Genomic DNA, 24,734 nt, shown 5'->3' on the forward strand with positions numbered 1-24,734 from the left:
TTTATTTTTCCTTCCCTTCCCCTACGTTCATCTACTTTGTTTCTTAAATTCCACATATTAATGAAATCGTTTGTCTTTCTCTGACTTATTTCACTTAGCAAAATACACTCTAGTTCCATCCATGTTGTTGCAAGTGGCAAGATTTCATTCTCTTTGACCACTGAGTAATATTCCATTGTAAATATACACCACATCTTCTTTATCCATCAGTTGATGGACATTTGGCCTTTATCCATAATTTGGCTATTGTTGATAGTGCTGCTATAAATGTTGGGGAGCATGTGCCCTTTCAAATCAGCATTTTTGTATCCTTTGAATAAATACCTAGTATGAACTCTTCTTTAAATGTTTGGTAAAATTCACCTGTGAAGCCATCCAATCCTGGACTTTTGTTTCTTGGGAATTTTTTGTTTGTTTGTTTGTTTATTTGTTTTTAATTATTATAGATGCCATTGCATTGCTGGTAACTGGTATGTTCAAATTTTCTTTCTTTCTGAATCAGTTTTGGAGGTTTTATGTTTCTAGGAATATATACATTTCTTTTAGTTTCTCCAATTTGTTGTCATATAATTTTTCATAATCTCTTATAATCCTTTATATTTCTGTGTTATTTCTCCTCTTTCGTTTCTCATTTTGTGTGTTTGGGTCTTCTTTCTCTCTGTTTCTCTCTTTTCAATGAGTCTGGCTAAAGGCTTATCAGTTTTGTTGATCTTTCTAAAGAACCTCTGGTTTCATCAATCTGTTCTGTTGGTTTTTTTTTTTTTTTCAGTTCCTATTTCATTTATTTTTGCTGTAATCTTTATTATTGCTTTCTTCTACTGGTTTTGGGATTTGTTCTTTTTCTAGCTCCTTTAGGTCTCTGGTGAAGTTGTTTGTGATTTTTCTTGCTCCTTGAGGTAGGTCTGTGTTCTGTACACTTCTCTCAGAACAGCTTTTGCTGCATCCCAAAGATTTTGGGGCTTAGTTTCCATTGTCATTTGTCTCCATATATATATTTTTTCCTCTTTGATTTCTTTGTTGACCTACTCATTGTTTAGTATCATGTTATTTAACCTCCATGTATTTGTGTTCTTTCCAGATTTTTTCTTGTTGATTTCTAGTTTCATAATGCTTGGTCAGAAAAAGATTCATGGTATGACTTCAGGTTTTTGTTTTTTTTTTTAATTTATTGAGACTTGTTTTGTGGCCTAATATGTGACCTATCCTGGAGAATGTTCTATGTGCACTTGAATATGTATTCCGCTGTTTTTGGATGGAATGTTCTGAATATATCTGTTAGATCCATCTGGTCCAATATGTCACTCAAAGCTATTTTCCTTATTGATTTTCTGTTTGGACGATCTATCCTTTCATGTAAGTGAAATGTTAAAGTCTGTTGCTCTTATTGTATTGTTCTTGATTATTTACTTTATGTTTGTTAATAGTTGCTTTATGTATTTGGGTCCTCCCAAGTTGGGTGCATAAATACTTACAATTTTATACCTTTTTGTTGAATTGTTCCCTTTATGATTACATAGTGTCTTTGTCTCTTATTACAGTCTTTGTTTTAAAGTCCATTTTGTCTGGGGTACCTGGGTGGCTCAGTTGGTTAAGTGACTGCCTTCGGCTCAGGTCATGATCCCAGGCTCCTGAGATCAAGTCCCAATTCAGGCTCCCTGTTCAGTGGGGAGTCTGCTTCTCCCTCTCCCTCTGCCCTTCCCCCTACTCATGCTCTCTCTCGCTCTTTTTTAAATATATAAAATCTTTTTTAAAAAATAAAGTCCATTTTGTCTGATCTAAGTATTGCTCCTTGGTTTTCTTTTACTTCCATTTGCATGATAAATGCTTTTCCATCCATTCATTTTCAGTCTCCATGTGTCTTTAGGTCTGAAATGAGTCCCCGGTAGGCAGCATATAGATGGGTCTTATTTTCTATCCATTCTGTTGTCCTACACCTTTTGATTGGAGCCTTTAGTCCATTTACATTCAAAGTAATTATTAATAGTTATATATTTATTGTCATTTTGTTACTTGTTTTATGGTTGTTTTTGTAGTTCTTCTCTGTTCCTTCTCTTGCTCTCTCTTATGGTTTGCTGGCTTTCTTTAGTGATATACTTGGATTCCTTTCTCTTTGTTTTTTTTACATATCTATTACCAGCTTTTGATTTATGGTTCCCATTCGGTTTATCTATATAGTCTTTTGCATATAGCAGTCTAAAGTAATTCGATGGTTGCTTAAGTTTGAACCCATTTTAAAGCACTAAATTTTTACTCCTCTCCCCCCAGAATGTAGGTATATGGTGTTACACTTTACACCGTCTGTGTCTGTGTGTGACTGTGTGTGTGTGAATCCTCGAGTGATATTTATAGATATACTTAATTGTAGTACTTTAATGCATCCTACTTTTCTTACTCCTGCTTGTAGTCATTCTTTTCCGCTCAAAGAGTCCCCTTTAACATTTCTTATAAGGCTGGTTTAGTGGTGATAAATTCTTTTAACTTTTTTTTTTCTTTCTGGGAAACTCTTTATCTCCTTCTGTTCTGAGTGATAGCCTTGCTGGATAGAGCATTCTTGGTTGCAGGTTTTTTCTTTCAGCACTTTGAATATATTGTTCTACACCCTCTGGCCTGCAAGGTTTCTGCTCAAACATCAGCCGATAACCTTATGGTGTTTCCCTTGTATGCAACTGTTTTCTTTTGCTGTTTTTAAAGTTCTCTATCACTACTCTTTGCCATGTTAATTACTATGAGTCTTGGTGTGGATCTGCTTGGGTTGATTTTGTTTGGGACTTCCTGTGCCTTGTGGATCTAGATTTGTGTTTCCTGCCTCAGATTCAGGAAGTTTTCAGCTATTATTTCTTTAAAAAAAAAAAACTATATATAGATATATAGATATATAGATATATCTATATATATATTTATATTTCTTCCCCCTTTGCTCTCTCTTTTCCCTCTGGGATCCCTACAATGTTGTTATGCTTGATCATGTCATTGATTTCCCTTAATCTATTTTAATTTATTGTTATTTTTTTTTCTTTCTCCTGTTCAGCTAGTTTGCTTTCCACTACTCTGTCCTCCAGGTCACTGATCCATTCTCCTTACTCTACTGTATTTTAAATTTTAGTTATTGAGTTATGCATCTCTGATTGGTTCCTTTTTATGTTTTCTGTCTTTTTGTTGAGGGTCTCACTGAGATCCTCCAGTCTTTTCTCCAGTCCATTTAATATTTTTATTACCATTACTTTAAATTTTCTAACAGGCATATTACTTTTCTCTGTTTTGTTTAGCTGTCTTGCTGCTAAGAACACCAAACTTGAGGGTGTTCTCCCAGTGTTGTCCCATGAGAAGTTTTCATTGTTGCGCAAGGACTATAGTCAGACCAGATATCTACCCCCAGTCCACTGCTAGGGCCACAGTCAGACTAGTGTGTGTGGTTATCTTTCCCTCTCCCCAGGGAATGAGTCAGTTTGCAACAGTGTTGGCCTCTGTCAGGTCTGCTCGTACACTGCCAGGCTTGTGGCACTGCTTTGAATGGACTCCTGCCAAGGACATTTTTGGGGGACAGGTCTGTGGGAGAATAGAGGGGTCGGGTGCACTGCCAGCAAGGTCTGTGCTGGTCTGCTGTGGGAAGGTGCATGAAAACTCCTGCCAGTTCCAGGGCAGAGGGAGAGCATCTGCAGGAGAATGCAGGTTGGGGTGCACTGTTATCGAACTAGGCAGAGGGTGTTTTCTCGGTGCTGGTTCCTACAGGTGTCTGTGTATCTAGACTGTGGTGGGGGGGACAGGAGAGGAAAATGGTGTCCACCAGCTCTTTTGTTCTTGGAGAATCTTACAAAGATCCCTGCCCCCTCTAGCACCTGCTCTGAGATTAGTAAATAAATCTCCTTCCCGTATACCCCAGGTTTTTTTCGAACTGCTGTTTCTCTGCTGTATTTCAGTGGGACTTTTTGTTGTGCTATCTCTTTAAGTGTGGGGACTTGGTTTCCTATTTTCTTCCAGCTCTCCCAGAGCTGAGCTTGCTGATTTTTAAAGTTCAAGGTGTTAAGCTGTACTGATTATAAGAACTTGTGAAATTAGGCCCCTGTGGTTTTCAAAGCCCAGTGTTGTGGGGATTTATCTTCCCAGTGTGGCTCCCCCATGCCTGGGGTGCCTGGTGTGGGGTGGGCTCCTCTCCTCTCTCTGTGCCTCCCTCCTTCCCATAGACAGTCCTGTGAGTCAGTTTGGTTCCTGACCATGTCTTCACCCTTGCTACCTTCTTCAATGTGGCCTCTTCTTTTACATTTAGCTGTGGAGAGTCTATTCTGCCAGTCGTTGGGTCATTTTCTAGGTTATTTACGGTTATGTGTGTGTTATCTAGGTGTACCTGTGGGACAAGGTGAGCCTGGGATCCTCCTCTTCTGCCATCTTCCCTGAAAGTAGGAATTTTTTTTAAAGATATAATTGACAAATATTTAGCTAGACTAAGAAAAAGAGTAGATTCAAGTAAAATCAGAAACAAAAGAAGAAATATTACAACTGATGCTACAGTGAAGCGGTTGGGGGGAGGATCATAAAAGACCACTATGAGCAGTCATACACCAACAATTGGATAACCTTGAAGAAATGGATAACTATTTAGGAACATATAACCTACTAAGACTGAATCAATGAGAAAAAGAAAATCTGAACAGAACAAAAAAATAGTAAGGAGATTAAAGCAGTATTCAAAAACCCAACAAAGAAAACATCAGGACCGGGTGGCCTCACTGATGAATTCTGCCAAACATTTAAGGAAGATTAATAGTAGGAGATTATTGAAGACTTTTGGAACTTTAAAAAAAAATTACAAAGGAGGGACCACTTTCCAATTCATTTTATGAGGTCGGGACTATACTGACACCAAAACCAAAGACACTGCAAGCAAAGAAGCAAAGGTCAGTTTCCCTGATGAGTATAGGTGCAAAAATCCTCAACAAAATACTAGCAACCAACTTTAATCATGCATTGAAAAGATCATACACAATGACCATGTGAGATTTATCCCTGCAATGCAAGGATGGTTCCACATACACAAATTAATGTGATATACTGTGTTAACAGAATGAAAAATATCACATGATCGTCTGAATTGATGAAGAAAAGCATTTGACAAGATCTAACACTTTTTCATGATAAAAATATTCAAAATACTAAAAATAGAAAGAAACTACCTCAACATAATAAAGGCCATATATGAAAAACACACAGCTAACATCATACTGGATGATGAAAGACTGAATGTGTTTTCTCTAAAATCAGAACGAAGGCAAGCATGCCCACTCACACCACTTTTAAGCAACACAGTACTATAAGTCCTAGCCAGAGCAATTAAGCAAGAAAAAGAAATAAAAGGCATCCAGATTGGAAAGGAAGAAGTAAAATCATCTGTATTTGCAGGTGACATGATCTTATATATAGAAAACTCTAAAAATTCCACAAAAAGTTGTTAGAATCAATAAATTCAGCAAAATTTCGGCATAAAAAAATGCAGCATACATAACATACAAAAATCAGATGTATTTATGTACACTAATAATGAACTATCCAAAAAGGAAATTGGAAAAACAATCTCATTTAAAATAATATCCAAAAGAATAAAACAGGAATGAACTTAACTAAGGAGGTGAAGACTTGTACATCGAAGACTATAAAACATTGCTGAAAGAAATTGAAGAAGATACAAATAAATGAAGACATCTTGTGTTCATAGAATACTTAATATTATTAAAATGTCCACGATACCCAAAGTCATCTACAGATTCAGTGCAATACTGATCAAAACCCTACTGACATTTTTTACAGGAATAGACAAATAATTCTAATATTCATGTGGAACCAAAAAGGATCCTGAATAGCCAAAACAGTCTTGAGAAAGAAACACAAAGCTGGAGGTAACACACTTCCTTATTTCAAAAATATTACAAAGCTATAGTAATTAAAACAGTATGGTAGTGGCCTAAGGACAGTGGAACAGAATAGAGTGCCTGGAAATAAACCCATGCATAAATAGTCAACTGATCTTTGACTAAGGTGCAAAGAATACACAATGGAGAAAGGATAGTCTTTTCAACAAATGGTGTGGAGAGAGCTGGATAGTCATATGCAAAAGAATGAAGTTGAACCCTTGTTATATACCATATACAAAAATAAACTCAAAATGGATTAAAGACTTAAATATAAGACCTAAAATTGTAAAACTCCTAGAAGAAAACTTGGGGATAAATCTTCATGATAGTGGACCTGGCTATGACACCAAAAGCACAAACAACAAAAGAAAAGTTAGGTAGATGGGTCTACATGAGACTTAGGAGTTTCTGAACAGCAAAGGAATTAACAGAAAAGGTACATTATGGAATGAAAGGAAATATTAGCAAACCATATATCTAATAAGGGGTTAATATTCAAAATACATGAAGAACTACAACTCAGTAACAAAAAAACAACCCAATTTAAAAATAGCAAAGGACTTGAATAGACATTTTTCCAAAGAAGACATACAGTTGACCAACAGGTATGTGAAAAGATGCTCAACATCACTCATCATCAGGGAAATGCAAATGAAACCCACAGTGAGTCATTCACAATGACGAATGAATCACACCTGTTAGGGAAGGCTATTATTAAAAACCAAAGGAAAAAAATAACCACCAAAAGATACCAAGTGTTGGCAAAGATGTAGAGAAATAATTAAAACTCTGTACACTGTTGGTGGGAATTTAATACAGTGCAACTGCTCTGGAAAACAGTATAGAATTTCCTCAAAAAATTAAAAATGGAACTACCATATGATCCAGCAATTCTACTTCTGGATTTATGTGCAAAAGAATTCAAAGCAAAATCTTGGAAGAGATATTTACACACCCATGTATATTCACAATAGCCAATATGTCGACAGCCTAAATGTTTATCAATGGTATGTGAATAGAGAAAATATGATGTATATATATGCAATAGAATATAATTCAGCCTTAAAAAAGAAGGAAATATTGTTACATATGATAACATGGATAAATCTTGAGGATATTATGCTAAGTGAAATTAACCAGTTATAGAAGGACAAATATGGCATGATACCACTTCTAGGAGGTATCTAGAATAGTCAAACTGAGAGAAGTAGAAAGGGGAATGGTGGTTTCCAGGGACTGGAGGAAGGGGAAATGGAGAGTTGCAATTTAACGGGTATAAAGCTTCAGTGATGTAAGAGGAGTAAGTTCTAGAGGTGTGCTGTACTACATTGTACCTATGGTTAACAATATCATACACCTAAAAATGTGTTAAGGGGGTAGACCTCATGTTAAATGTCCTTACCAAAATTTAAAACAAGAAGAGACTGACTATAAGGTATTGAACAAGGCTCAATAGATTGTTTGTTTAGGTAGTTTTTATTTTTGTTTAGAGTTTTGTTTGGTAGTTTACCATGATGGTAAGCATTCTGTGCAACCATCCTTGTCTCTCGTGCGATTCTTCTTGTAGTTCAGGCTAGATTTATGCCAATATACAATGCGATTCTGACTGTGTTAATGTTTGAGAGGCATGCAAAATGCCTAAGCTGACAATGTCTTCCTCATTGCTTTGAAGCAATGTTTATCATCCCTTTGAGCTAAGGATATCATCCTTATTCAGGTCAAGTTGTTTCCAGATCGTCATTGATACATTGATACCTAGCATCGTTTAAATAATCTCATCAGCTAACTAAGAGCAGGTGCATTTTAATATATTTTGGAGGATTAGAGTTGGATCCAAGAGAGGTAACATAGCAACACTAAGAGATTTGGCATGAGGAAGAAAGGGAGGGGGTCAAGTTTTCAGGAAAGACAAGACTGCAGTAGAACTACCAACATCTAGTGTTCCATTTGTGCTTGGGGGCAGCCCTTCCTGTGCTCACGATTCAGCATGACTGACAACTCCTAAAGAGCAAAGGCCAAGGTCATGACCCAAAGCTCTTTTTTCTTTTTTCTTTTCTTTTCTTTTCTTTTCTTTTCTTCTCTTCTCTTTTCTTTTTTTTTCCTTTCCCTTATCTTTCTCTTTCCTTTCCTTTTCTGAAACAGCTAGCTATGATGTGTAAATACTGCACCTGTCACAGTGACCTCATTACTGGGCCATCCTCTAAGCAATTGGTGACTGATGCTAATTACTCTGATGAATGTAGCTTGTGGGAAACTGAATATTCCAGTGTAAGATAGGAAACCAAATGCCCTTATCTGTACAGTGAGGGTATCAGGCCACCTGATCAATATGATTGCTTTGATTAAAAGTCTCTATTTGTTAAGCATTTGTACGTGTGTAAATACTTTCACTTTTTCCTCTGATCTCTGAGGAAGTGCATTGAGTTTGAATTTGTCACAACTTCCCAGGGGTGACTCTCAGTTGAAATGTCACTGACAGCTTGTGGTTTGGACTTTTTTTTAACTCCAGGCAGAAACAGCCAGAAGCCCTTGAACAAGTGCAAGAAGATGCTGTCAACCAGGAAGCTGTCATTAGGAAGAAGGTCCAAGGAACCAGCCAATGGCCGAAGGACAGAGAGGAGCAGGTAAGGTAGCCTGCGACTACTTTATATTCAAGGGGAAGTTTCCTCAGATGTCCTTGAAACCATGCCATGAAGTAAAAAACGGAGGAGGAACAGAAAAAAAAAAAACAAAAACCCCAAACCAAAGAGGAACTGCGAAGTTCAGTCCCTGGCGACCAGCAGTGAGCGGAGGAAGTACAGGGGGAGTTGTAAAAGAGGCGGTGTCAACAGCCTACTGATGAAAGAGGCATCTTTGCAGAAAGAGGCAACTTGACATATCAGGACTTTTACCGCTGTGGAAATAGCTCAGGCATACAAAGCCCATGCAAACACAGAATTGCAGAAGTTCAGTAGAGGCTTATCACTTCCCTGAGAAGAAAAGCACATTTTCAGTTTCGTGTGCATAAGAACAGTGAGCGCTCAGTTGCTTTCTTTCCTGGCCACCCTGCTAATATCCAGTATTAACCGTACGTGTCCAGGTTGAGGATCTAGGTCCGGCAGGCCACTCAGCCGGTGACAAAGCGACGTCTTTGCCGCATGAACCAGAGGAAGCGATCTCGGAACAACGGAATCTCCGGACTATAAATACTGAGTTAGTGAGCACTTGCCAGACGCTTGAGCAGAAGACGAGAAAATTGAAAAGTGAGTAGCAAATATGTGTTATGTCCCAATTCAGTCCACTCTGAGGTGGGGCAAAAGGACTACAAGCCATGTTTGTAGATGACAGCTGCTGCATTATTACCCACATTTATGACAATAAAATGGTCCCAGAAGGCAGTGCCGTGGGCTTCCAGGGTGTCCAAGTAGGCTGATTTAACGACTAACTTTCCCTTTCGGTTTTTTTTGTTTGTTTGTTTTTTTATGAGCTGAATTTGTCCATGACTGTTATTTCTTTAAAAATTAAAGTTCTCAGTATCTGTAAAAGTAAACAAGGGGGAAAAAGTCTTGTGTGCAGGGGGTATTTGAACTTGCAAATGGCTTACATAGTCTACCCTGATTTTATTAGCTAGCTTGGACCCATTATATGGTAGAAAAGGACCTGCCTATAATCTTTTAAGTAGTAATTTTAGGGTTGGGCAAAATATTTATGAATTCATGTATCAAAATATTAAATATGTGAAAATCCTTTTTTAAATTTTAATGTGCTCTTTACATATATATTTTGCTTTAAACAATTAGAATATTTGTCATTTTTCTGCATTACCTGAAAGTAAGTGTTTACTAAGGATTTAAGTGAAAAGACAATTGTCAAATGACAGATGTCAGATTATTCAGAAGCGAATTTTATTCTAGAAACAATTTGGTAAAGATAATGCTTGCTTATTTGACCATTTATCAGGTGATTGCTTTTGTTTGGCTTCCTCCTTGTTTTAGCTGTTAGATGCTCATTTTAGATAAAATTATTGGTTTGGGTAACAAATGAATTATCAGCTTAAGCTAAGCTAGAGAAGGAGATTTCCAGACTTGGGTTTGTTATGGATTTATTGTAGCCTTTCTACTGCTATCTGAGAACGCTGTTTAAAAGTTTAAAGGACTTGCCGAGTTCTAACATAACAGTAATTATTCAATATTTTATTTCATTATTTTTAAACCTTGCAGAACTTGCTAGTTTTCAATAATTTTAAGTATCCGTTTACTCCTTCAGACAGTGTAAGGCTTTAAATTACATAATCTATATGTTATTTTATGATGGCTTAGAGGGCACTGGAAAAGATTCCCTTGTGTTTAGAAGTGTTCATGTTGAGACATGAATAAGAAGGCATTCCAAATTTGGTTTATGGTGTGTTTGCTTTAGACGCTGTACTTAGAGGACTAATCTTTTGGCTCAGTTATATTTATCTTTGATTAAGTCAATCTTATACCCCATAGTTTTATAAAACTAAGAATTTATCTCCCCCCACCCCCCTGCTTTGATTTCCTTTTAGTACCTTCTTGGAAGAGTCAACTTGTGTAACTTATCCCAAAATATACATTCTTGATATTATGAACTCACTATTGCCTTCCCACTTCATTGGTCCAAATATTATTAAAAATAGAAGATGAAAGGTACTCGGGGTTGCATGCATTTTTTTTTTTTCCTGGCTGGAAAGTAGAGTGGATGCCTCCTTTCTGTCCTGAGTTGCTCACAACCTGCCTGGCTTTTTGAATTCTTTTACTTGTTTGTATCTTTTGCTGCCCATAAAAGGCATATGTATCTAGATTTTGCTCTGAAGACCATTTGCTTATGAGGAATTTTCTAACAGTGCCCTTAAAAATCAACCTTTGCTACAAAGGGTTGGGACATCCATACAATGGGGTATGGGACAGATAAGAGCCTACAGCTTTGAGGATGGATGCAAGAGGGAAATTTAGGTGGCACACATTTTTGAAATGTTCTGTGGAGCAGATTTTCCAGATAGACTGTGAATAAATGTCAGTGAGGTAGGACAGTTATCACATAAACACATCCTGGCACATTCCCCATCACCACTGTCACCACATGCTGTTTGAATTCTGAGTCAGACGTTTGAATTCTGAGTCAGAAAACAAAAATATTCAAATCCATTTAGTTCTTCTGAAACTTTCTGGTTTGCTTAATAAATGTATTAAGTGTTTAAGGCAATGGCTTTTGGTCGAGTCTGAGAATGGGTCCTTAGCAAATCGGGTGGGGATTCAGTGATTGTGTCCAAATGTTCAGGTCAGTGACAGGGTTCATAAATTGGAACTAGGAAGTTGTTTATGACATTTGATTAGAAATCCTGAACTTAATATTGAAGAAGAACTACCGTTCCAGTTTTCAGTGGCCACCAGGACTGGACTGATGTGTGAGGTCATAAGTGTGCATGCCAGCCTCTGTGACATGTGCGCCATTAGAACGGCTAAGTTTCTTGAATGGTTACTTACATATTTTCTTTCTTCTGCTTCTTACCTACGTATGTATCTAAGTATCTTGTTAACAAAGGCAATACTAGGTGTCTAAATGGATGTTTGTTTTGAAAAGAAAACAAAAAGGCTTCTCGTTAGATCTAGGGTATTTACCCAACCTATTAGAGTGGATCTAATGAAACAGAGACCACTTGATCTAATACAGAGCCTATCACCTCTTTACTGTTCCTTCTCTTCTTGCCCCCCTCTAACATGAAATCTTCACTGAGACCCTGATTTAATCAACAACGAGGGAACTGATTACCTTTAGAAACTATAAATGTTGCCTTGACAAGAGAGCCTGAGCCGCTCTGGTATATCATAATTCCTTATTTGAACATAGTATAAACTTTAGAGAAGGCTTTCACCTAGATGAGCTCACCGGAAACTGTCTTCTAACTTGCTGTGCTGAGCGTGGAGGGCATGGGGTATGGGACAGAGAAGAGCCTTGCGGCTCTGAGGATGGATGCAAGATGAGAGCCACGTGTCTTGAGCAGTCAGTGCGCAAGAGGGAAATGAGACAAGAAAGGGGGGTTGAGGTGACTGAGACGCTTAAAAAGAGGTGTTGGGTTGAGGACCAAGGGAAAAACCCCAAGTCAGCTAGAGCTTGCTCAGCAGCTCTGATGGGATGGGGGCCTAAGTTTTCTCAAATATAGGATGCAGAAATGGATGAAATAATCTAGGAGGCAGTATAGCGTAATGATTAAGAGCATGGTATTTGACCTTAAACAAACCTGTATTCTGATTCTAAGTCAGAAGCGAAACTGGATAAAGTTAGGCAAATCTCTTTACCTCTCTGAGTCTCAGTATCCCCCTCCAGAAAATGCAGTTGTTCATTTATAAATAACAAATGCAAAACAATAGCTGGTGCTTGGTCACACTTGGGAGAGTCTGTTCTGCTAGAGCACGTTTCTGCCGCGTGCGTCACCTCATTCACCATCAGCCAATGGGTAATGACGGGAGAGTCATTTGGAAGTTGTACCGTTTCATTCATGATTTTCCTAGGAATAGGATCTGGCTTGGGAGGAATAGAACTGTAACCTTGAGCGGGGAAGGCGAAAAGTGTTGGGCTTGGCTGCTGGCAGGCAGCAGGAGCCCTTTTAGCTTTAAGAAAATTAAAAACAAGTGTCTGCACCTGGGCCTCCTCCCCCAGAGAAGTGCCGCCCAGCCTTGCGGAGCTCTGGCTTGTGGCAGACTGTACTCCCTCCTGCGTTCCCTTTAGCAGTCCCCCTGCCTGAGTTCCACTTCCATCTGCATTTTCGTAGCATCCCACCAGCACTGTGCCATTTAAATGTCACCAGCATCTCCACGCTTTTGGTATTGTGCATTTCTATTCTCCTGTGAAGCAGCCTTTGGTCATTTTAAGATGCACGTCTCGGTGATCCAAGTTCTCTTCCTAGGCACTAATAATTTGTAATTGTGTTTGTTAGTGCTCTGGTTACAATGTTGTATATACATTTTTAGTGGTCTCTTCCTGTGCTTATCTCATAAACTCTGTTATTTTTCTTGTAATTTTTACGTTCTTTTTTAAATTAATGCATAATTAACATATCATGAAACGTTCAGATCTTAAGTGTATTGTTTTGGGTTTTTTTTAAAAGATTTTATGTATTTATTTGACAGAGAGCGCAAAAGCAGGGGAAAGGGAGAATCAGGCTCCCCACTGAGCAGGGAGTATGACGCAGAGGTTGATCCCAGGACCAAAGGCAGACATTGAACTGACTGAGCCACCCAGGCGCCCCCTTAAGTGTCTTGTTTAACCAGTTTGCCAAATGCATACCGAAAAACAGAACTGTAACACCAGAAAGTTCCCTTGTGCTACTTTCCAGTCACTGCCCCTCCCCCACCTCCACCACTATAAGGATCAACCTCTGATCTGATTTTTATCACTGATGGGTTAGTTTAGCTTCTAGAATTGAGATATAAAATATGTACTTTTTGTGTGTTTGTCTTCTTTCCCTCAACACAGTATTTATCTTAATATGTTGTGTTTATTAGTGGTATGCCTTTTTCATGATTGAGTCATAGTTCTTTGTATGAACAGTTCCATAATTTGGTTATCTTTTCTCCTATTATTGGAAATCTAAATTATTTGCAGTTCGGGGTTGTTATGGAGCAGGGTGCCATGAACATCTGTATATGGGTCTTTGTGTGGGCATATGGTTTTCCTTAACCTAGGATAGAGATCTATGAGCAGAGTTGTTAGGTCGTAGTGTAGCTGTAACTAACTATTTAAGAAACTGCCAGTTTCCCATAGGGTCAATAACATTTTACACTCCCACCAGCAGTATGTGGGAGTTCCAGTTTCTCTACAGCATCAGTGCTTGGTGGTGTCAATCTTTTCCATTTTTGTCACTCTTCTGGGTATCTTGTGATTTTCATTTGTTGTGCTGATTGGCTATTGTATATCTTCTTTGTGAAATATCTAAGTCTTTTGCCCATTTTCAAATTAGGACATTTGTCCTTTTGTTATTGGGTTGTAGGATTTCTTTACATATTTTGGATACAAGTCCTTAGACAGATATACGTGTTGTGAATTATTTTCTCCTGCTCTGTGGTTTTCAACGACACTTGATTTTTTTTAATACACAGTTTTATAGAACATGAGATAACACGTATATTGTGTTATAAAAGTCCATACTCCGTAAATGTCAACCATCATGGATAGCTAGCATTATTATCGCTCTAATACTATAGTTTTAATTATCAACAGCCAATTAATTGCAGGGCCTTTGCCTGAAAGTCTCCTTGCACAGTCATTTGGAAAGTTGTTTTATCTCAGCTTCCTTCCAAGGCAATGTATCCGACACCTGGTCCCACCCTGTATCACAGATGGCAACAGCAGGGGGTCCAGTGGCCATTGTTTCATTTGCTTCTGTATAAAATCTAAGTGTCCTAGAGACATGGCCGGTCTAACTCCAGACACATAAAAAAGAATGCAAAGGTGAATGCAAATTAGGGTCATAAGGCAACGTGTTTTGCCTCATGGAACATATGGAAATAATTGCTGCATGTTGCACAAAACATCTGTTGAAATAAACTTAATGATTTAAATGTTTTGAGATGGACTATTCCTAAAACTCAAGATTGCCTGGTGGGAAAGCAGATGGGCAATTTAGATAGTCTTATACTGGCTTGTTATTTCTTCTGAATCACAAGCTTATTTAGAAATCCAAAGACAGTGTTTTAGAGATAGACAACCTTCACAAATATAAAGTTGGCCACTTCCGAAAGGTTTGGTTGCTGTTGCTTAGATGTAGGTCGGGAGAAGGATTTATTTAATACAGATGAAAGAATTTTCTAAAATTGAATCTTTACTAGAGTTTTAAGTATTAAAAATTAAATAATTACTTAAATATATTCGAAAATTTTTAAAAAGTATTTTCCTTCTAGCAGGCCTAGTAATACGATGCCAAGCTTAGTTGTGAAAGAAGTTATTCTTACAAAAAAAAATTCTTATAAAATAGAATTTTACATGGGTAATTTTCGATATAATTGAAGCTTTTCAAGCCTTTTTTCTTAGAAAAAACGTTTTTTGTTAGATTATGTACTTTTTGCATATATTAGTATTATTTTAATGCTAAACATTTCTTCAGGCTATTGAGATATAACTGTTGTGCCTAATTTGTATGTATTTTGGGCACCAGAGTATTTGCTGTTAATTTTCCTTGTTGTTAGTGATTTAAAAAAAAAAAAAAAGTGGCAGCTATTAATATGTCTCCATCTAGCAGAGCTTCTTACCCTCATGTAATTTTTGTTTTTAATCATCTGTGGGCTGAGAAAGCAGTCAGAGCTTGTGAGAATTATGTATAAATTCAGAGCCTGCTGTATGAGTGGAAGTGTGAGGAATTGCCACAGGAATAAAGGTCATGAATATCAACATCTATTTTGGTTCAGAAGATTTGGGCCTATTTTCTGGTTCTTGTGTATATTTTAATGAGTATGGATTGTCAGAGAAGTAATATGTTACTGTGTAACTCAGAGTTAAAAAAGGTATTTTTTTTCCCCTCATTTCTGCTACTCCAGAGATGAGCAGTTGGAAGTTACTGGGAGGCAGATTTCAGTTAAGTAGAAAGACAAACATTTTTAATTTCGTGAAAAAGTAGACTTAATTGAGCATTATCCTGTGAGTCTGATCCCAGCTCCATGAACAACCAGTCATCATTGAAATCCTCTGGACCTCAGTGTTCTCCTCATCTCAGACCTACCCGTAGGATTCTGGGATCACAGGGCTCCAGTTCTGGGGCTGCCATCACTCACTCACAGCTCATGCAGAGGCTTCTGGGAGAGAGGATGTCCACAGTCTAGGCAGTTGGACTGAATGACCTCTGAGGTGTACTCCGATGTTAAGGTGCAGTCGTTCTGTGGCTCCCTTCTAGAGGACATCACTTGCACCTGTCAAGGTGAATGTGAAATGCCCAGGGGTGATCATGGTTTAGCCGCTCTAGCCTTTGTTCTCCTCCATTTCCACAAGACAGGAGTTGAGAATGCCGTTCTCATTAGTCCCTGCTTTTTCTCTCCTTTCCTCAGACCCCAAATTGAAAGCTGTTGAAAGTTTATGAAGGGAACTAAGGGAAAAGGGGATGACAAATGTCCTATTAAGCTGGTTACGAATTCTCTTTACAGCAACCACTGAGTCACTGAGAAAGAAGTTGATTAAAGGACGCCTCCAAGGCTTGCTGTTTCAGGTAAAAAACAAAAACCCTGGGATATGTGTTTACTGTGGGGAAGAGGTCCCATTTGTGTAAGGTTTTGAAGCTAATTTATAATAGATAATGATATGGATTGTAAAATTAAATAACCACCTTAGCAGAAAATGCTCTGGTGGACTTTGTTCTCTTCTGCACCGAAAGCATTTAGCAAAACAAGAGGGGGGAACTCACATTAGTGAATGGCTCCTAGTAACATCTTTCAAAGAGGAAGCCTTTTAGAATTTACTGTATCTTTTAGCAGAGGGCCAGGGTTTTAGTCTTAGGCACCTCCTTTCTCATACTCTTGAATGCATACTGTCGGATGGGCTGGAATGCTTCCTGTCTCTTTTTTCTCCAATTTGTTTTGTTTGTTTGTTTGTTTGTGTTTTTTTTTAAGATTTTATTTATTTATTAGAGAAAGAGAGCACTCACAAGCATAGGGAGTGGCAGAGGGAGGGGAAGAAGCAGACACCCCACTGAGCAGGGGGAGGCTGACTCAGGGCTTGATCCCAGGACCCCAGGATCATGACCTGAGCCAAGGCAGACACAACCAACTGAGGCACCCAGGAGCCCCTCCTATTTGAATTAAACTTTTAACTCCTTCCTGTCTGGATATCTCAATATATCCGTGGTAGAGTTCAATGTATTTCTTTCCCTTATGATACTTGGTGAATTTCTCCTTTTTGTTCATAAATGAGGAACATAAGGAACAGTAAGGGTGGCACTGGGGGAAGGGACTAGAGAAGGGAAGAAAGAAGGGCGATGTCTGCATGTATCTGTTTCCAGGGCATAATGCAGGCACATCTGTTTAAGTAGAAAAAAAATTATTCGCGTGGGAGATTAAGCCAGGCAGAGTGCCTAAAAAGCCCCCTGCAATAAATTAAAGTGGAAACAACTCCACATCTAAATATGCTTTAATCTTATCAGGAGCACCAGTACAATTTTCTATTGTAATATAGTTGTGATAGGTATGTATCTACCTCTCGGACTAAGGCCACAATTTGATTGTTATGATATTTTCTCAGGCACCATTTTCACTACACCGACATGTCTCCCTCAACCTTTTTTGGCCTCTGCCTAAAGATTTCAATGACAAAGCTGTTGCATTTCCTGTCCATGAGAACAAGTAAGGGGGAAAACGCGATGAAAGCTTTATAATTACAAGCCTATTCCCTTAAGGTTGAACACTTGACAGAACTGACCAATATCACTTTCCTCAGGTAGCATCATATCTTCTTTTAAGTATATTTTGTATCTTTGACTCTGTCATCATTCTGCCTTTGAATATGCGCCACCGTTTTCTTCATGACAGAGCTGTTTAGATGAGGAATTTCCTCGCTGTGATCCCTTGCCCTGCACAGATGGAATTCAACAGCCATTTCAAGAACAACTGGTAAGTTTAAGCTTTTCGAAACAATTTAAGTGCCAGTTGTGAATCACTACTATGTCAAAAGAGAACGTGAAGTCCTGTATGTGTTAGTAGTCTTAGAGTCCTAAGCCAGACCACTTTTGAGAGATTATTAGATGAAGCAATGGATACCTACTCTCTTTTTTTAACTTTTTTTTTTTTTTGAGAGAGCACAAGCAGGGGATGAGGGGCAGAGTGGTAGAGAGAATCCTAAGCAGACTCCATGCCCAACACAGGGCTCGATTTCATGACGCTTAGATCATGACCTGAGCTGAAATCAAGAGTTGGACACTTAACCGACTGACCGACCCAGGCATCCCTACCTGTTCTTTTTCTTTGTCACACACGAGCATACAATGCTGGTAGACCCTATGATATGGCAATATGTTAAGTTATTTGACTGTGGTATCATGAAGAAGTATTGTATAACTAAGTTTGCCCCTCATCCGGACCTTTTTCCTCAAGGCTTTTGTTTATATGACAATGTCGATTATTGGGAATTGATACAATTCTGTTAAATTATTGAACTGTGATTTTTAATGAGACTTCTACGTTGCCCATAGGGTATAGCTTTTGATCAAAATGTTGAAAGCTTTATTACTTGGAATCATTTATTTTCTTCTCGACCTCTCTCACAAGGTTGAGAGCAGTGATATTCTTTCTGCCTTCGGAGGTGAAGAGAATAGATAGTGAAGTATGTTATGTTACACCCCTTTAGACAGCTAATACTATTTAATTTTCTGTTCAGAAGCAGTGTTGTCATAAACAGTATAGTGGTCAAGAAGCAAAGCTACGTCAGACGCTCCTGGCCTTCCAACATTCATGCCGGTACACACCTCTGCTGGGTAAGCATGGATAGCCCCCCTCTGACACCCTGTCAGGCATGATGGGTTCTTTTGGGAAGGGAAAAAAATTAAAGTCGTTGAATACTTGGATATTTATCCCTGAGTTCTGTTGGTGAACTTACGTTTGAGCACCTGCTCTGTGCAAGGCACCATGTTACGTATAATAGAGAATAAGTCCTAAAATAGCTCACAGATTATCAAGGAGGTTAGAATGGGCTCAGGGAAGGCCGAGAAGGCTCCATAGAAGAAATGAGAGTTGAACCAGGCCTTGAAAGATGGGTTGCATTAGGAGAAACAACAAGCATGGAAAAAGTATACTGGGGAGGACAAAGTAAAACAGGAGAATGCAAAAGCCTCAAGTGTTTGAAGAAGCATCAAAGTGGGACGACTCATTTTGGAAACAAGAGGAGTTTGGTTGTGCTACAGCAGAATATAAGTTTGGACAGGCTGTGGGTCAGATTGAGGGCTGTTAGTGCCAGGGCTAGGGAGAACGAGCTTCATTTTAGGAAATGCTCATGGTAGTGACATCTCTCATCACAACCCAGACGTAGTTGAGAGCAAAAGTTAATGGCTGGTTCTGAAAGGACAAGAGACATGGGATGGTTATCAAAATAAAGTTAAAAAGAAATAAATAGCAAGTAGACTGATCTGTGGATCATTTCAACTAGAGAAGGAAAACTACTACTGCTACTAGTGGAATGGCCGTTTTGTATCAAAGCTGGGTGCTTTGTGGAGATGCTCTTACTCACACCAACCCGGTAATAACAACATGCCACAGCCTGCCGGTGCCTGCAGATGCCTGCTCTGTGCCGGGCACAGTTCTCTGCTCCTAACATCACTGTTCCCTCATCTAATCCTCACCACATCCGTGCCAGGCAGATGCTAATGTAATTTCCATTTTAAAGATAAGGAAGACAAGGAAACAGAGGAATGCTGAGTTAGTAATTTGCCTAAGGTCATGTGTCACTTCATATGTAAGTAAACTGAGGCTCAGAGTGATTTAGTTATGTATCCTGTGGCAGAGCCAGGACTTGAACCAAAAATTTCCGATTGACTCCAAAGCCTGTTTTTTCTGTTAAACTCTGCTGCTTCCTATACTCAGAAAAGCACGTAACAAGATGGTTTCCTCCCAAACACACGGTCTGTTACCCTATTGCCTTTGTCTCTTTAACGGGTCCCCATCACAATGTCTAACCATTTTCTGTGTAGCAGTTGGTAAAGCCGTTTCTGTCAAGGGCCGGACAGTAAATGCTACGGGCTCTGCAGGCGGTAGGGTTCCTGCAGCGGCTGCTCAGCTTCGCGGTTGTTGCACCAGCAGCCGTGACAGTGTGAATGGGTGTATCTGTGTCACAGTAAAACTTTATTAATCGCAACAGGCAGCTGGCTGTATTTTACCCTCTGGCTGCAGATTGTTGACCCCTCTAGTGGCTTTTAGGCAAGGATTTTCTGCCCCTCCCCACTCTGCTTAAAAAAAAATGGCATTTTCACTTCATATAACTAAGCATCAAGGAGGGGGAGGGTTAATGGAATTGAATTGACTTCTGCTTTTTCAAAAATGGCCCAACCTCTCAAGAGGGAAAGAACTTATATATATATTATATATTATATATATTATATATGTGTGTATATATTATATATTATATATGTGTATATATATTATATTTATATATTATATATATTATATTATATACATTATATGTATATATATTATATATTATGTTTGTATATTATATGTATTATATATTATATATGTATATATAATTATATGTCAACATATATAGATTTGTTATATTTTTATTATATATAGATATATATTATATAGATTTATTCTATGTATAATAAATAAATGTATATTTATGATATGGCTTATACCAGAAATAAATTTCTGGTTTTATTCTCTTCTGTTCTGCAGATGCCCTGCATCTAGAGAGTCTCACAGCAATTCCAAGACTGGAATTGCCACCTTCCTCAGGTGTAGCCAAACGAATCCCAGTTTCATGTGAAAGGCCCAATTATGGAGAAGTAGAGAATGGCGCTTTGGATGTGACTAGAAGACGCAAGTAAGTTAAAAGAGCAAAATATACCTACCCTGTTCTTCATGGGTGGACTATTCCTTTTGCCTGAACTTCTAATCAGTTAGACTTTTGTATCCTGAGACCATAACTTCTTTATTATGGAATTTTTATGATGGAACTTCTGACTTTCTGAAAATTGGCAATTTTAAAATAAAGATACCTCAGTAGTTTTCTTAAAGTGACTTTTCTTGTTCTTTGAATTCCCTAATGTCCATTCAAAAATGTAAAAGACAAATTAGGCTACCTGAGTGTTTCCCAGTTTTTAGGAATATACTATATACTGCTAAGTAACGTATTCAAATAGTTTTCGATCATATTCTATTCCTTCTTCCTCAAGGTTACTGAACCTCCGCAAATCCCTGCCCCCACCCCCACCCTGTCCTGAGGTTCATCTGTGCTCACCTGTCTGAGTACACAGACTGACCTTCCTTGGGAAAAGTTTCAAAATGTCAGTGGCGTTTGTGAGCACTACCCACCCCAGTGAAATTTCCTTTCCGTATCAAGGGTGAGGAAGCAAGACTTTGAATTGCAAATTCTTTATTTTCATTTTTGGCGGGATTCTCCATGGTTTGCGACCTCTCTCTCGTGGAGGTTGGAGCTCATCTTCCCTTATGTCTTACTAAAACCATGAACGTAATTAGAAATCTGGTTAAGCTGGGGCAGGGAAGAGAAACATCTGGTATCTGCTGAAATTCTCGGTCTTTCTCTCTGTGGTAAGGAACTTTGCTTTCTATTGTCAGGTGCCCAGGCCCTAAAGTTGGCCCCCACCCAGGAACAGATCTCTCAGGTTGCATCAGGATGAATGATGACCTAAGGATGGAAGTGAGCATTTGACTACATTTCAACTTTATTTCTAGTACTACTATATCCTGGTCCTCTTCTATGGGCATTATATATATATATATATTTTTTTTTTTGAAGTACTATGAGCACTTTTATAACAAGTATGAATCTTATGCCACAAAGCACAGATGCATGAGAAATGTCAACCTTTGATGGCAAGAAATTAAAATTCAGTTATTTGGGGGCTTTCTACCCCTTCTATAGTATAAGCTCAAGGATATATAGCCAAAAGATTTTGGTGAAGTATACTGAACATTTGGTTAAAGAGGCAGGCTGGTTTGGGATTTAAAATTCACTAATAACTCTAAGAGGTCTAAGGTCTCATTGTCTAAGAATTGAAGCCAAGCCTAGATAACCTTTGACGTGCTGGTACTTTGTAAAAAGTCACGAAGTAGGCAATGCCCAGAGAGTATTCATTGCTGTAGTTAGGTGCTAATGGCACTTTTCTACCTAAAAAAAAAAAAAAAAAAAGGTAACACTGAATAACATATCATTTAGGCAAACTCCCCAGGTCGTGGAGATCTGTATGGAGTGCCTCCCTCAGTCTACAACCTGAGCTCCATAATTTTCTCAATTGAATGGAGCAGACAATTCTGTTTCAGGTTATAACAATCCATCAGGCTTCCTTTTTCTTTCATTGCTTGAGATATAATTCACATATTAAACAATTGATTCAATGAAATGCTTTTAAATAAATTCACAGAATTGCACAGTCAGCACCAAAATTAATTTTAGAACATTTTTATCATCCTAAAAAGAAACCTCATGCCCATCGACAGTCTGTCCCTATTCCCCCAACCCCCAAACCCTCAGTCCCAGGCAATCACTAATCTACTTTGTCTCATACATTTGCCTAGTCTGGATATCTCATATAAATGGAATAATGTAATATGTAACCTCTTGTGACTGGCTTCTTTCACTTAGCATAGTGTTTTCAAGGTTCACCCATGTTGTAGCATGTATCAGACCTTCACTCCTCTTTATGACTTAATAATATTCCAGTGTATGGATATGTCACATTTTGTGTATCCACTCATCAGTTGATGGGCACTTGGGTTGTTTCCATTTTTTGGCTATGTGAATGATGGTGCTATGAATGTTAGTGTATAAGTTTTTGTGTACACATATGGGCATTCTTTTGGGTATAAACCTAGGAGTGGAATTGCTACATCATATGGTAACTCTAATATTTTGAGGACCTGCAAAACAGATTTCCAAAGTGGTTACCCCATTTTACATTCCCACGAGTAATGTATGAGGATTCCAATTTCTTTACGTCCTTGTCAACATTTGTCTGGTTTTTTTTATTACTATTATTATAGCCATCTTAGCAGGTGTGAAGTAGTTTTGATGGTTTGGGTATGTTTTTCCCTAATGACAAATGATGTCGAACATCTTTTTGTGTACTTGTCAGCCTCTCGTACATCTTCTTTGGAGCTATGTCTATCCAGATCTTTACCCATTTTAAAAAATGGGGTTCTTTTTACTACTGAGTTATATGAATTATTATTCCTCTTAAGTGTGTATATCTGACATTTTTCTGTTCCTTAATACCCATCCTATTGAGTAGCTAAGAAAAGGAAAGAAAAAGGAAATGAATCTATTTTGCTATTACTTAGCAGTTCTTGTAAAGCTTAATAAAGGAAGTTGGACTTGGAAGCTTACAGGATGTTGGGTTATTAGTAATTTCCCTTTTATCTGACACTGATTTCACCAAGTGAGGGGAAGAAACAAATATCAGTTGTGTACCAGGTACTTTGTAGGAAAGCATTCCCACATGCCATGTTATTAGTCTTCTCCACAACTTTGAGTGGTAGGTATTTCTCTGCTTTTGCAGATGAGACAACTGAGGTTCAGAGAGGTTAAATAACTTATCCAAGATCACTCAACTGGTAACTAGCAAACGTGGGATTCAAATTCAGGTTTGTCTACTTTCAAAGGATAAGTCTTTCTCACAGCCCCTCTCAGAACACAGAATTTAAACCTTTCAATCATAATAATTACTTATAATTACTTTGAAAGTAGTTTTTTGGCTAAGAAATGTGCTATCTAAAAGGATATCCTAATCCACTATCATTAAGATATGTGACAGATTTTGTCTACCATTAAGAAACAGGAGCTAACAGACCATGTAGAAACTCCTATCCAACATCCCTGGGCAAATGTACACACTCCCTGAAGGTTTTCATGTTGTCTTCTGTGCCATTTCTTCTAGAGACCCCAGGAACGAGTCTGTCGGCTACACTTGGTGGCTGATATCACCACTTCTCACCATTCCCTTTCCAGGTTTCGGCTCCACTGAAGAATCTCTGTAGCCCGTTCACTGCAGGATTCACTCTCCATGCCGATCCCTGAGTAGATGCTCACTTCCTACGCCTCAGACTCTAAACAAATAGAAAATTCTCCTTAGGAAACAATTTTCTAAGCATTCTCATTAATAAGTGCAGGGAATTGGAATGAAATATGAGATTTACAACAAACATAACTGGTGTTTACCCCAATGACCCATAAATTATAGTGTTTTTTTAAGTCTTTGGCTTCAAACTATAGGGTTTTTGTCACCCTTGAGAGCCTTCATAACAAGCAACTTGATTTGGTCTTTGAGCCCCTCTCTAATCTGGTCACGACCTACCTTTCCCTCCTTTCCCATTGCCTTGTGGTTGTCCCTGCATGTCAGCGAAACCGAGTAGCATTTATCGTTGGAATATATCACAAAAACCTGCTTATACTGTTCTTTCTGCCCAGAATACCATGCACTTCTCCACTTCTCAAATTCTATATGACTGTTGACCATTTCAAAACCAGCTCTTCCATAAAACCTTTCTTACAGTAGCAAGAAATGTTTACAGTCAAGCATCTCCTGTCCTTCTAGACCAGAGGTAGAAACCAGAATAATGAGAAGTTGAGAGATGAGGTTTTTCCCAGTTTCTACCTCTGGGTAACTGTGGAAAACTCGCATCTTTCAGGCCTGTTTCCTCATTTCTCAACTATCCCACTGAGGAAAAATGAGTTCGCTCCCTCCTTTTAGACCCCAGTAACTCTTTGTCCTCCTTATTGTCATCTGTATACTCTGGTTGCATTGCAATTCTTTGTTTTCTTATATTTATTTCTGTAGTAGATCAGAAGCTTGGTGGAAGAGTGCCTTTGTCTGGCCATTAACCAATATGCATCTAGCCCTCTGCATAAATTTGGTGTATGAGAGCGGCCCAGTGATACTTATTGAATGCCTGTTCACATACTTATTCTTGTTCTCCCTACAGGGCCTATTTAAAACATCAAGACTGAGCACTCAGTGAAATTGTTGAGTTGACAACCTTGCTCCATGGTTTTCTGCCTCCTTTCTTGGGACTGGTATTCCTAGGAACTTGTGATTTATTTTTTATTCATCTCCCATGTTCATAGAAGCAGCTGCATTCTAGCATCCTTTTCAGAAAACACAGGGTGAGGTAAAAGTGAACATCTGTA

General features: G+C 38.4%; 2 protein-coding genes across 5 annotated transcripts in view; both read left to right on the forward strand.

Moving 5' to 3' along the window:
• LOC103665240 (inositol 1,4,5-triphosphate receptor associated 2) overlaps positions 1 to 8,597 on the forward strand; it is an 81,896-nt gene extending 73,299 nt beyond the window's left edge. The window contains 2 exon segments of the mRNA XM_040641900.1: positions 8,413 to 8,530; positions 8,532 to 8,597. Coding sequence (XP_040497834.1) covers positions 8,413 to 8,530; positions 8,532 to 8,597 — 184 coding nt within the window.
• Positions 8,598 to 8,958: 361 nt separating this feature from the next.
• The window catches only part of IRAG2 (inositol 1,4,5-triphosphate receptor associated 2), a 46,206-nt gene continuing 30,430 nt past the window's right edge, over positions 8,959 to 24,734 (forward strand). For 2 of the 4 annotated variants that reach the window (XM_008693166.2, XM_040642254.1), the window contains exons 1-6: positions 8,959 to 9,145; positions 16,034 to 16,095; positions 17,411 to 17,491; positions 18,255 to 18,351; positions 20,264 to 20,411; positions 21,167 to 21,248. In XM_008693166.2, the coding sequence (XP_008691388.2) occupies positions 21,225 to 21,248 (24 nt within the window). In that variant the 5' untranslated portion in view covers positions 8,959 to 9,145; positions 16,034 to 16,095; positions 17,411 to 17,491; ... (1 more) ...; positions 20,264 to 20,411; positions 21,167 to 21,224. Of the gene's footprint in view, positions 9,146 to 16,033; positions 16,096 to 17,410; positions 17,492 to 18,254; positions 18,352 to 20,263; positions 20,412 to 21,166; positions 21,249 to 24,734 lie in introns of those variants that run through there. The other 2 variants (XM_040642253.1, XM_040642256.1) reach the window with 2 other exon arrangements.

This window comes from Ursus maritimus, unplaced genomic scaffold (genome assembly GCF_017311325.1).
Source record: "Ursus maritimus isolate PB19 unplaced genomic scaffold, ASM1731132v1 scaffold_26, whole genome shotgun sequence".
In the NCBI taxonomy this organism is placed as follows: Eukaryota; Metazoa; Chordata; class Mammalia; order Carnivora; family Ursidae; genus Ursus; species Ursus maritimus.